Source organism: Nicotiana tomentosiformis, chromosome 4, assembly GCF_000390325.3.
Source record: "Nicotiana tomentosiformis chromosome 4, ASM39032v3, whole genome shotgun sequence".
Lineage (NCBI taxonomy): Eukaryota > Viridiplantae > Streptophyta > Magnoliopsida > Solanales > Solanaceae > Nicotiana > Nicotiana tomentosiformis.
In genome coordinates, this window is record NC_090815.1 from 107,089,880 (window position 1) to 107,104,231 (window position 14,352).

At 36.5% G+C, this 14,352-nt stretch overlaps 1 protein-coding gene across 4 annotated transcripts in view; it reads right to left on the minus strand.

The window, feature by feature from the left end:
* LOC104099833 (protein SABRE) overlaps nucleotides 1-13,695 on the minus strand; it is a 33,999-nt gene extending 20,304 nt beyond the window's left edge. Inside the window, exons 1-7 of one of the 4 annotated variants that reach the window (XR_011415583.1) lie at nucleotides 13,261-13,695; nucleotides 11,788-11,899; nucleotides 10,676-10,936; nucleotides 9,552-9,811; nucleotides 7,161-7,377; nucleotides 1,994-2,164; nucleotides 1,796-1,873 (exon numbers count right to left, since the gene is read on the minus strand). Coding sequence is in view for 3 of the 4 variants with exons in the window: in XM_009606950.4 (XP_009605245.1) it covers nucleotides 1,796-1,873; nucleotides 1,994-2,164; nucleotides 7,161-7,377; nucleotides 9,552-9,811; nucleotides 10,676-10,936; nucleotides 11,788-11,899; nucleotides 13,261-13,331 (1,170 nt within the window). In the remaining variant the exon portion in view is untranslated. Of the gene's footprint in view, nucleotides 1-1,795; nucleotides 1,874-1,993; nucleotides 2,165-7,160; nucleotides 7,378-9,551; nucleotides 9,812-10,675; nucleotides 10,937-11,787; nucleotides 11,900-13,260 lie in introns of those variants that run through there. The other 3 variants (XM_009606950.4, XM_009606951.4, XM_009606952.4) reach the window with 3 other exon arrangements.
* Between the last annotated feature and the right edge of the window lie 657 nt (nucleotides 13,696-14,352).

The following is a 14,352-nucleotide window of genomic DNA, read 5'->3' on the forward strand; positions in this document are numbered from 1 at the left end:
CCTGACAATGATTGGTATTCATTGTCGGTTTATTCACTAGTTGGAGAAGAAATCATACCTTGAGAAAAAGATATTAATTGATTCAAAGAGCTTGTGATTCTGTGATGCACTTTGTTATTCCAAAAAGGAACAGGAGAAGAGACGGTAGAAAAAACTATAAGAAATGAGGGGAAGAGAGTTGTATTTATAGTTGAGAGACAGATAGATTAAATTGTTGAGGGATAATTTGAGAATACGAAGTTTTGGTAAGGATACTTTTGTTTTCAATTAAGTCAACCCTATGTATCCTTTCTTCTCCATTCAAGTCCATTTTAATCCATTCACCATTCATTAAAATTAGATAAATTAGATTATTTAATGTTGATTCTCAACCTATTGATCGTCAGCAGCTATTTAAATTAGAAATTTTAACGTTGCTCGGATATGGGAACAATACACTGAGAATTCCAGTTTCAAACATTTATAGAATTCATGTCAAAAGGAGACAACAGTCCAACAGGCTCTGGAGACTACAAGGTGGAGGAATCATTCGGGACTTGAGGTTATGGAGAAACTTTCAAGAGTGAGAGGTGGCAGAATTCTGAAGCCTTGTTGAATTGATTCAAAAACAAAACATCGCGGATAGCCATGATGTACGGAGGTAAGCGGCCAATAATAGTGTGTTTTCTAAAGCCATATTGTGAGAAGCTTGTGACCATGGAAGGAGGCAACCTTTCCATGTCTCTCCATCTGGATCCTAAGTTACCGAGAAAGGTGTGTTTTCTCACTTGGCTAGCAACAAGGGGGTGATCTTGACAGATAAGAATATGAAGAAAAGGAAGATTACTTACACCAATTGAAGTGCTCGAGTGAAGACATGGGCCATCTCCTTCTACATCGTAGGGTAGCTTCTCGTTTATGGCGGAAAATACTGAGATGGATTGGACTACATTGGATGATGTCAGGCACTATGAAAGAAGCAATGTTCAGCTGAAGTTTTGGTAGATGGAAGAGAAGACAGGGCATGAGATGTTGCTCCACTAGCACTTAAGTGGGTTGTATGGAGAGAGAAATAAGAGAGATTTTGAAGGAATAGAGAATGATTTCACACATTTGAGAAATAGCCTCTTATCCCTTATTTCCTTTTAGTGCACCCATAAGGCACCTATATGTTTAAAAAATTGGGTGTCCTTCGAGAAAACCACATCTTTTTCTAGGTTTTCTACCTTTTTGGTATATTACATGTATGCAGGTGTTTTTGCCCCATCATAAAAAAAGTTTTACCACTTAATCAAAAAAAATGTTAGTAGTATAGAATGTGTTTAAATTCTATATGCTTCCCTTATTTATTTTACACCAAAGTTTCTTTACAATAAGTTAAAATAACACCCAGGATAGACACTAATCCTTGCATGTAAGGTAAGTCATCGAGCAAGTAGAAAAAACAAGAAAAAAATATACCAAGACCCTGATCCTAGGTATCATTTAATAAGTTGGGGTTGGGGGCTACTTCTCCAATCATGCTAATTGTAGGAAAAAGCATATATAGCAACCAATAGCCTGACCTAGGTATTATCTAATAAGCTTGGGGGGAGGGGGCGCTAGTTATCCAATAATGCTGATTGTAGTATCTCAAAATTTAAGAATCGTGGCTCAGAGGACTAGAGTATGTCCAAGTTTGCCTTCTCAAACAGTGAACGAAGCAATTGTACCACTTTGTATTTTATTTCCTGGTGCAGCAGTTTGCAGAAAATAGCACAAGGTAAGAGACAGAGAGAATACAAAATGCTGCTGTCAAAGTAAAGTTAACACACACCTGAAGTGGAATATATACTGAAGAGACAACATCAAGTTTTAATATCTCCACGACTGATATGCCACCATCTTTCAGTAGCTACAGTATAACAAAGAGGCACTTTTATTTCGCACAAAAGAGTACAAGAAAAGGAGAAATATCTGAGTAATAGAAATTTTAGCAAAAAAAGTTGGAAAGAACTGACTAATACAAACATACATGAATCTCACTGAACTCCATCTGAATATCAACCCGCGTACTTTCTCCAACATCTTCAAATGATCGAGTTTTTGTGCCTTTCAGTTGGATGCCCATAATGTTATTCTCAACCATAAGGCCCACTTCACGGTGCACAAACTTCATATCCAGTTTGGGTAACACGAAACTAAGCTATCAAACAAATACATATGTCAATCAAACTATACATAACTTCCCAACACTATGCTATGCAGTAAGCGCAAAAAAACTGGGAAACATAAAGGAATTAGTTATAGAATTGAAAGCTTTAATTTGTGTCAAACGTAAAATGAAACAGGTAGAACCAATCATCAGTGGATTTTGCAAAGTAAAACATCAACATAAATTTGTGTGGTAATTTAATTTCCAGGTGTTGCACATCAAAAGATTTGTCTAAGAAAATGATGCATATTCACATTCAGTCCTGTTTAAAAGCTCGATATACAGCAATCAGCCCGTAGGCAGTTTTGTCCTCATAGGTATTGTGCCAACTTTGCTCTCCCATGATCGCCAGTTATCTAAGCAATCAAAAAAGGAACAAATAAAAGCAAAAGTTCCACAGAAGGGATTCACTGCCTTGTGCAAGAGAGATATCATAGATCCAGTATACCCAACTCTTCCCAAACTACAGGAGGAAGAACCAGTAAACAGAGTAAATCGTCAGTTGATCATAGAAATACCCAGTCCAAATTAGATCACAAAGTTTGAAACAGAGAGTTTTGACTATGTTTTACTTATCAAAAAAACTTTGACCATGTTAAACACAATATACTCAGCCCCATTAATGGCAGAGTATTCCACATGCAAGGGGAGCTCGTAAGGACCTTAACAGAGCTGGAAATTGAGCATTCAATTGTCAATTTTAGTTAGCAATTGCTCATGATTTTCCAAAACAAAAACTGAGCAACAGCATACGCTCTGTAGAAATGAAGAGAAAGGGATATAAAAAAGAAGAGGGGAGACGTTTTCAGGAAGATATCAGCTTGTTATTAGGGTTCAGATATTGGTTTATACGGTCCTAGAAATGGGAAAGAATCATAACTACGGGCATGGTATCATCCTAAATGATTCCTAGTCGATGCAAATCATCTATTGATTCCTAATTGATGTACACTTTAATAACATGACATCCAGTGCTCCACATTCAGGTGGAGCATACATATCATTAGAGGCGAATGTAGAGTGTTGATGACGGGTTCAATTGAACCCATAACTTTTTAAGCGGAGTAAAAATTTATGTGTAAAAATTCGTTAAAATTATAAAAATAGTAGATATGAACCCATAGCTTTAAAAATATAATGGGTTCAATACTAAAACCTTAAAAATTGAACCCATAAAGTGTTAATCCTGGATCCGCCTCTGCATATCATAATGTTCCTAGCTTGATGCAGATATATCAATCCCTTATGTAGCTTAAGATTGAATTCCATAACAGATTGCTCATCAACCTTAATCCGCGCTACTAGATAACAGGCTGGAAAATTTGTTGAGTTCTTGAGCAAACGCATCAAATTCTGGCCTGAGAACCATAACTCTACTGAAGCTGTTGAAGAGACAACAATTACTACTGTCCTGCAACCTTACAGCAGTAATTGGCGGAGAGGGGGGTTAAGCAGAAAAAGATCTCCCCACAATTCAATTTTCAGCCATATTCTTCTCCTTTTTTTTCTTTTTTTGCTTTTGTGGCATCTCTTTTCTTTCCTTCTTTACATGTTTGCCATTGTTGCCTAAATAATATATGCAATAAAAAAAGGATATCAGACACAAACAAAGAAGGAAGAATAGAATAGAAACTACTAAGCAGAACTTGAGTTCTGAGGACGATGTCACCGGTGCAAACCTCAGAAACTTATTGGTTGAGATTTAGAGGGTGACGACACGGTTAGAGGGATATAGAAGACCAGCGCAACCTAGACAGAGTCCAGCAATGAGACAGTTGTCTGGATGTCGTGTCACCGCCAGCAAACAATTTCAGCAGCAATCAGAGTAAGTGGCACCGGTACGTGTGCTACACACATGCTGCCACCCAATCGACTTCAAACAATAAGGTCACCATAAATGAGCACTCTGCTTATTTAGGCGTTGAGGTGGGAGGATGCTTTGACAATGAGAGGTTGAGAACCAACACTAGTTTCACTGGAAGAGTGATTTTCGTCGTGTTGTTTAAAATACGTAAAATAGAGAGAGAAAGAACTTAGAGAAGGGGCTCAGTACCCTAACTCTGATTTTATATAGAAAAAAAGAAAATAGAGGATGTCAAAGAGAAGGAAGATTTTTGGGAATACATCAGCTTGATATTTCCGCAGGCATTGGATTTTATGTAATGTTTACACCTATTCTAAAAGTAGGAAAGAAACATAATTGCATGCATGTAATCATCCTAGTTTAGTCTAATTAATACAAAAAATCCTAATTAATTCATAATTGTTATACACTTTATTTACAAGATATTCACAAATATATCAAACTACTTTTTTTGTGTTGACTTCGGTCTCTGATGAACTCTTTGCTATTCTCTACACCTTATCTATGTTTTCACCTCAACCACCTCATAACTAACAGCCCTAGCACTATATAACAACTTTAATCTGTTCCACGCTCTATTATAATTAATAATCTCAGGATGCACTAAATTTTTTTATCAATTGGAATTATCAAGTACTACATTTTCTAAAATATTACTGCTACCCTAATTACTTTGATGACTCCATAGATCTTCATAGGAAACTCCTTTTTGGGCATGGCACAAAAAATATTAGCCATTACAGTTGAATACAAAATCTCTACTTACTACAGGCACCCTAAATTATTGGACCATTCCATGGAAAATTGCAAACAACTTCTTTTGCCATATGTTTTAGCATGTTTTCATCTTTACATTACAAAAATGAATAATAAAACAAATTAAGTATAGAGAATCCTAGTACGCCATGACCTTAAACAGTCTTTCAGAAATGAGTGTTAGCTACTATCTTTTTGGAAAATTGTAAAAAGTTGAAGTGCATTCCTATTTCCTCTGAAACAAGTAGAAGAGGAATTTACTTTAGATCAATCTATTATTAACTCAAAGACATGGAACCAATGTGATGGTAGGCTAGAAATAGCCGTAGTATTGCACTCAAATTACTGCATTTTACTTGTGTTTGAGCTTTAATGTTAGTGTATTGCACTTATTGTGTCTTTTATGCCTAGTAGGAATTGATTTCGAGTAAAAATGATATTCGGAAGCTAAATCGAACAAGTTGGAGATTTGAAGTCTGAGTAAAAGCCCAAGGGATTAATCCAGGATCACGTTCGGGGGTTGAAAACCAAGTCTGGATGTCAAAAAAATGAGAAAATGAATTCACTCTGAGAAAATTGCACTACCGCGCTGCGGGCCTCATAGCGCTAGTGCAATTTTCCTGCAAAGTGAAGAAAAATCAATACTCTGCAAAATTTGCACAGCCGCGCCGCATGGGGCGCGGCAGTGCAAAAAGTGGCCAGAAATGATTTTTTGGCATGTTCTGGAATTTCCTACATGCGCGCCGCATGGGGCGGTAGCCCAAAAATGTTAGAGTGACGTCCCATTTCGGCTAAAAAAGGGTAATTTCGTTCGGAGTTTATTGGAAGATGGCTTAAATACATGAGAAAACACCATTTTCGGGACTTTTGACATATTTTCGACCTAAGGAGGCTAAGAAGGCTTGGGAAGAACACAAGCACAAGGATTTCATCATTCCTTCCTCACTCAAGATCCGGATTTGGATTGAATTTATGTTTTCCTATACTTTAGTTATATTTGTGAAGAACTTTTCAATGTCTATGGAGTAGTTCCTTTTGAGTTTTGATGGATTTGGTGTATTGATGATTGTTTGTGGATCCCTTATCAAAAAAAAAATGATTGTTTGTGTATTATAACTCCATTTTTATGTATTTGAATCGTTTTGGAAGATTTAATTGTTGCATCTATAGTCACTAGTTCATGTAATCGTGAAAGGCATAACTTGTGATATCTTTGCATTATATTGTTGGTTGAGTTCATAGATTCTTCTAAGTAATCGAAGGAGGCTACTTGAATCATTGATTAAACCTAGTTAGGAAAATAATCGAAAGAGGTTTTCCTAAAGACCGATCCACTACGCATTCTTGCACATTTTCACAGTGCTTAAATTGGTTCATGTCGTGAGGTTAAGACTTAATCGAGAGAGGAGTTTTTGTTGAACGTTTGAACTAATAATAGAGTGAATTCGAGAGACTCACTTGAATATTATAAGTGAATTATCTAGAGTTAGATCCCGAACAATTATCCTGCACCTATCCTGTCAAAACCCTATCCTCCCCCACCGATAACCTTCGTTGCTTATTCCTTGTTTCGATAGTCACTAGTCAATAGCTGTAGATTTTAGATTCTTAGTTAAATTTTATTATTAATCATATAAATCTCAACTGTTGACCCTCCTGGATAGCAATCAAGCTAGAAACTACGAGAATACTATTTAAATCCAATCCCTGCGGACACGATATTATACTATACTATCTTTAACTAGCGAGCACAATTTTAAGTGTGTGTTTTGCGCTCGTCACAATGTTAGTTCCAGGGAAAGAAAATTATTTAGAGGAAGTAACCATCTACGGTAATTGAAGTCAAATATGAGCAAACCAAGTGCTCTCGAGAGCGATATATGATGATAAAATGAGACCGAGATATAGAGAGGGTCCTTTCATTTTGTTATCTTGAAAAGATAAAAGCACTCATATGAATGGTGCTAATTCACATGTTCTTTCTAGTTGCGTTTGGTTTTGAGAGCCTCCCTCTCCCCATCTCTCACTCGTCTTTTGATGCATTATATATCATATCCGGCTACAACGGTTATTTTCTCCCTCCTCCATTATGCACTATTTCGATGCATTTTCATTAATTTATTCCTGACAAAAGGAAGACCATTTCTATAATCTAAGACCCTCTTCCCTTTCATATCCTTGTACTTCCAACTTCTTTATCCTCAATCATTCTAGAGAAAAGCTTAAGATGCAATTATTTCAAACTTAAACCAAATAAACACTCAATAATAGACAAGTCAAACGTGAGTTTGACGAACACAAAGCTATAAAGGGACAAAATATATTGTCAAGCTTGTTGCAGAAGGGGAGGATAAAGAAATAACTGACCTTTTCAGGGAACATTGACGCATATTTCATAACAGCCAAATTAGCTGGTTTTTTCACTGGCTTTACAGCAGTACCAGATTCATTGACCACCTTTTCAGCTACATCTGTAGAAGAAAAGGCATCTTCACCTTTCCTTTTAAGTAACAGCTCCTCATTCAGATTAATGGAAACATCACCGGTGGCAATATCCATATTCCTAACAACCACTCCTTCTTCCCTAAACGAAAAGGAAAGAACACAGCAGAGCAGTAACAACACACAGTCAAGTTCAGATCAAATATCAAAATCTGCTTGCTTTCAATTGAACGTCACAGTTGCAAATAGCTAGTCCTTTTTTCCCATATTGGGAGAAGTAAGCAAGCGACAATCTAGTTTACAGAAGAAAATATCTGCAAGTACAAAGCAAAATAGTAGTAGAAAAACAGGTCCTAGCAGATAAAACTCTCCAACTCATCTAAAAATACAGAATTGAGGCTATATTTTAGTGGATCAAAAATATTGTTCTATAAAGCTTAAACAAAAAAATATGGTTGTTCTAACCACAACCTGCTCTTCGTCCAGCAAAGCTAAAAAATTGCCTGTTCCATTTATGCAGGAGGAATTAAGCAAAAGAACTAAGCCAGATGACAAAGTCACTTTCGTGTGCAGTGTTCAATTGAAGCCACTCGTCATGCTACAGCAGCTCTAGCCCAAATATTAACATCTTCATATCATGCTTCCTAGTTGACATGAGATATCTATCATTATTACAACTCCTAGAATTTATGGAAAGGATATTATATCCTTACGAGTAATTTCTTGATTGATATGACTAACTCCTAGTTACTAAAAGTTGGGATTTGTAGAGTCTCCTTTTCCTAAATAAATTTATCGGATCCATCTTTGTAATCATAAAGCTCTTCTGATCATTGATGAAAGTTTGCTTCTAACTTTAATGTTTCCCAAAAAACTATCAAAATTGCTAAAGTCAGCCACTTCTCAGGTTCTCTCATTATTTCCCTAAGAGCTAAGCTTCGACATGATCAAATAATTTCCTAACTCAGTCTACCATCTTAATCTTCAAATGGTCTTTCATTCTCTACCTCAATGTAGTTGAATATGGTCAGCAAGCTGGAAAATCTAGTACTCCGATAGTCTGATGTACGTTGCGATTCCAACTGTTGCTCCTTTTTACGAATAAAGAATTTGGCAAGATTCGTTCGTCTGATTGACCAAAGATGATGTGTTTTACATGAGGAGGGCGGAAAAGATCTATTTTAAGATGTTTTTATCATTCATCTACAGTATACTCAGAGTCAAGGCTCATCTTGCCTACATCAAGGCACCTCCATGCAGTTATTAATGAAAATCGTTTCCCCTCTTAGAAAAATTTTGGTCCTATAAAGACACTTAAGGGAATTTTCCTTTAAATATTTTTGGGCCTATGGGAACTTTAATAAAGGGAGATTCTACTTGTTTATACTGTTAGATAGTTATGTGTAAATAGTCCTAGTCCCATATGTAATAGGAGTAGAATATGTCCTAGTCCCATATATAGGAGTGGAATATGTCCTAGTCCCATATGTAGTAGGAGTAGAATATGTTCTAGTCCCATATGTAGTAGGAGTAGAATATGTATTATATATAGGGCTCATTGTATCATTGTTAAAAAATAGATTTTTCTCCCGTGCATTCTTGGTATCAGAGCTTCAGTGAGAAAATTACTGTTGTGCGTCATTCCAGCGACATCCGGAAAGAAAGATCCCGTCGCCGTGCAATTTTCCGGCAACTTCGTCTTGCTCCCCGGGTTCATCACTACTACAGTGGTACTGTGCATATACCAGTACCACCATCAAATCCGAAACCCTTGTGCGATCAAACCCCAGAAATCCTAGTCCCGTCGGAATCACCATGCCATCATGAATTGGCAAGTTGTTAAAACTTGCCAATTCATGATGAATCTGAAACCGGAACTTGCCAATTCATACAACTTTCATTACAGAATAGGAACGGATTCTGTAATAGCGCATGATCAAACCTACTGACGAATGTTCAGATGTGGATATATTACGCTTATTTAGAGTTGAAATATGGTGGAAAAGAACATGCAGAAGTAGACATGATTCATCTGATTATTCCAGAAGGAAAAAATGCTGATGCATTAGAAAATCAAATGCTTGTGAAAGATTCATGCTGTTAATGTTTGGGTGTGGAATATACAAGTGTTTCAAAAGCTAGAATCAAGTGACAAAATTCTACCAGCAAATACATACCAATGAGAAACACCATATATGGACTACAGTAGAAGTCAAATTAGAACAACTAGAGAGGACGAGTTTTCAATTACCAAAGAAGTCAATCCAATTACACAAAATAATTGAAACAAAATGAAACATTTAAAAGAGGGTATACCTATCATGGCCAAACTCACACATGATGGAAAATTCTTCACAGCTGAAAGGAGCAGAGACCCTCTCTGTCATGCCTAGTAATGTATGGTTGGAAGGTAAAGATCCGCCATGCATTGATGATTGATCACAACTGACTCGTGATTCACCAAAGTGAACAAAAATAGGAGCAAGCAGCAACTTGACAAATAATTCTGGCTTGGATCCACCATCTTTAGATAAATCAAGCGTCAATTCTTTGACCTCAACGGTAGCTTTTAGTGTCTGCATAGTTTATAAAGATAATCAGCAGGGATGCTAAACCTGGGAGAGACAACTAAACAAGATAAGCAAGTTAAACAAATGCACCGAAAAGCAATTAAGAATGTAACACAATGTCCACCAAAGAACAATTTCATTTAGCCATTGCAGTGAGATACTATACAAAGACAATAAGCAACTGCAGGACATTAATTCCTCCATTAAGTTCACTTAGTCAATGTGCAATAATTTTCATGCACCTAAAGCAATAAGCATGTATATACCATGTTTGCCAACACCACTATCAGAAGAGTCTCCCAAAGTATTCAGTTGTTGATTCTTCATAATATTCACGACCCAAAACACTTTAAGAAGAGTGTAACATGTCTCCTTCCATTTTTCTCAATATGAAATTATTTAAGGGAGAGAGAAAGAACAAACAAGAACGTTTAAAATCTGAAATTCTGAATCTTAAAGCTAATTAGATCTTGTTTGTATTTACATTAGTAGCATTAGTATGCGATAGATCACTAGTTTGGCATCTTTTGTCATTATCAATTAACATGGATATACGTGTGTTATAACAAGTCAATACATACTTTAATGGAAATGTTATTCACATCAACCTTCAGTGCAATTCTGACATGTATAAGTTAAAAGAACTTAGACCGCTGCCAAGCACAAGCAGAAGCAATGCAGTACACTGTTATTCGACATATGAACTTGTACGTGAAGAAACATTATCCCAACAAAACAGTCATAAAATGTAAGAAGAGCTGAAAGCAACAACCAGCAGTGTTTTTGGGTACATGAGTAAAGTGATGCAAGGACATTCAATCAATCATGAGCACTCATAAGACCAAGTTTAATGACCAGAACAATGGTTACCTTCACAACCATCTCAGTCACTGAAACTGACAAAAATCTAGCCATATTAGCTACAACCATCCACTTCCCTCTACCTGACTTGCGAGATTTACGAGATCTTGCTTTTTTTGAGATTTTACTGGGAGACCTCATTACAACTTCTAAATCACATATTAACACCTGTAGTTTTGGATCCCTGGACATAAAACCAACCCCAAGCTTCACCAAGGATTGACGAATACTGAGTCTAATTTCGCCAATGGATACACTTTCAACTGCACCCTGCAAATTATTATTCATAGTGACATGAGAACAAATATCAAAATAATTGAGGAACCAGAAAAAAGAGAAAATCTTGCATCTAAATTGTTGCCTTATAAGCCAGTAGTCAAAAGTTGAATCTAAGATAAACTGACTGCAGCCTAGTCACTCCCTTCAGCAAATTCACTAAATGAGGGACCTCCCAAGTCATTGTGCCCTCCGGTGCTTGGTGTAACTACAATGGCAGTTTTACTTTTGACAAGACATACACACACACAAAGAAAAAAGAGAGAGAGAACAAAAAGATCCCAATGCACACAAATTTCTATACTGGCACTCAAAGACCTGATCCTGAGATACCAAAAGAATATGTGGAACTTCAGAATGCCAAATTTCTAATATAAATATGTTTGTTGCTATTTCTTTTGCAGAATCTCTCCTAACTGGGACTCTTTTTCAGGTCAGTTCACATTACAGGAAAAAGAGATGACATCACCCCAACATGTGGCACTAAACTCTGAAATTGGCCACCCAGACATTTGACCAAACTGGATCCAAGTTGACACTGCTCTTTTTGCTATTATGTATTATCTGGTTCTTCTGATCCTCCACATTCCCTTACATACACTTCAAGAATGAAATATTATATATAATGTGCCTCGAGAAACAAAGTTGTAAGTCGTAGGTGTAAGATTGGATATGTCATACAATGCCTATAAGCATTCTCTTAATCAGATGCAGTTGACCAAACGATAATGTACAACTAAAAAACGTAAATTTGATGGACCATCGAACTGTTCCTTAAACTACACAGCATAAAACAGATTAAACCACATCTAAATTGTAGCTCAAAGTGAAAAAGAAAGAGCGACCTTGTTGAACTTCACCACCACATCTCTCAGGCATTTCCATCCTCCAACACGGAAGGAAACAGATGCTCCCATGGCTCGGCTTAGAATCCAAGCCAGCATACTGGAAGCAAACCTGAGACAGGAAAGTGCACAAAATAAACCAGACTGTAAAAGCTCAGTAAGAGAAATGGCTTGATTTTAAAAACATCGTTTCTCAATCATAGTCAATGATATAAAATAGGTATCATATTATGCACCAAACCAAGCAAGGAAGATAGTTATATCATAACAACATGTGATTTTTTGGGGGGGAGGTTATGAAGTCAATGATTCATTGATGTGATTGGTTAAACCGCAAAATACAAGGCGTACATAAACTACAGAACACTTACGAGAAGATGTAACTCTTCATAAAGAGCATCCACTTATCTTGATGAGGGTACCAAATGTGCTGCAAACGATATTTTTTTTAAAGGTTCTGACTGACATATTCATATGTTTCTCACTATCCATATGTTTGCATGAGCACTAGAGGAATTACTTCTCATGCTCTTCTTCTCCACATATTTCTTAAGTTTCAAAGCCTGCCCAACAACAGAGTTTCCGGCTCATCTGTACAACCCTATACGTAATTGGAAGGAAAGCATAAGCTAATTGACGCCCCCCCCACCCCCACCCCCCCGGGTTACTTAAACATGAAGCACCAACTGATGTGAATTTTCATTTTTCTTCTCAGATTTTCCATTATTCAGGTGGCTCCCCATATTGCTGTCCATGTAAATAAGTAATTTAAAAAAAAAAAAAAAAAAAACTTTCTTTTGTGCTCTGGAGACTCGTAAGAGGAGTGAGGGAAATCCATTTATTTTATAGAAATAATACACTGTGACAATCATCCTTCTGCCCTCCCCATATGGCCCTATCTATCTCAGTTCTATGAATAAGATTTTTCCTGTAGAGTAATTCAAGCAAACTGTTAATTTCTTCCATTTCCTGGTCTTATTTTCTAGCTGGAGATGCTGGAAATGGATCAAAGGCTTCACCATGAACTAATTATCATACTTTCACATAAGATATTCTCTTCTTTGTTTTTTATAACGGTGGTATGAGGCAGCTTACACGCACCTCGACTATTCCACCGTATACATGCTACCTCCCACCAGCACAAGCACCAGGTAATTCTGCCCACTAAGGCTTAGGCATATGTGAATAGTAGCTTATGCTTTCATATTCTTTTGTTTTCCTAATATGGAAAAACATGAAGAAATTGCTTACTCTAATCTGTTAAAGCCAAAAAATGCTAGTTCAAATGGAACCTATAAAGTGCGGTTAAGACAAATCGTGTCACCTCATTTCCATTGTACAATTCAACAAAACAACATATTGCACATATCAGATCAATCAATCAATTCAATTACATTATAAACAACACATGCTATACATAACATATCCACAGTCAACTGATAATCAGTAGTAGTTTGACTGAGATTGACTTACACGAAAATACTCCATAGTATTATGGAAGCAAAGAGGAATCCAAATAGAAACTTCGCCGGTGAAGCATCCATTTCGCCGCGGCCGGCGGCAATCCCAATCGCGTGGATCCTCTTAAATTTCGCGTCTCACTGTTCTATCATTGCTTAAATAATTGAATTACTCGACGAAAATACAGTTTTACATGATGTTCATGGTGTGGAAGTGAAGATCAAATGGTGAAATTTGAAAGAGAAGATTTGAATAGAAGAAAGAGGTGAAAATGGTCAATAAGTTGAAACGAAGTGAATGGGTTGGATCAGGGGAATAATAAGATATTTGAGTTGAAGGAATTAAGAGGAGAAATCGGGAGAAAGTGGTGTATCACTCTTTCTGTGTTTTACTCCGATAAGCGGAGAAGACTATTGAGTTGGATCTGGTGCGGTTGGATGTACGGGGAACCTTTGTGATTTTATTTTTTCCTTTATTTTCTTTTTAATTAATTATTTTATTGGTTTTCTTTGATGGACGTGCATGAAATGTCTTTGTTCTGTGTTAATTGACTAACCTAACCCTTTTGGGATTTGAGCTCGTCCTTAATTCAATAATGCTGGATTTTCTAGCTTTCAAATGATAGGAAATTGTAAACTTGGAAAGGAAAAAATAAAAAAGAGAAAGTTTGATGGAAACATTTGAAACTTTTAATGGATGCATGTATCTATTAGGGTGAAATAAAGGTGACAAAGGGGGTGGGGCGGGCCGGGTTGAGAAAAATAGTGATTGGCCGATCATCAATCCAGGCTGATTACCGGGTTTTACAAACCAGGCTTAACGGGTCCGGACCTATCCGGTAAAAAATTGAACCGGAACGGTTCCGGACCTAAAGGGGCGGGGCGGGTTTATGTTGTTTTTTTTATTTATTTTATATAACTATCGTAATTTATATTAATATAAAGTAAAAATATAAAACAAAAAACAATCTTATAAAAAGAGTGTTTGAATAAAAGATTCAAATTAAAATTCTAATATTTGAATATTTCATTAAGAATTTAAGATAATAGAATATAATGAAGATGAAAAAAAATTGCACTTATAATTCTTATTTCAAACTTGCAA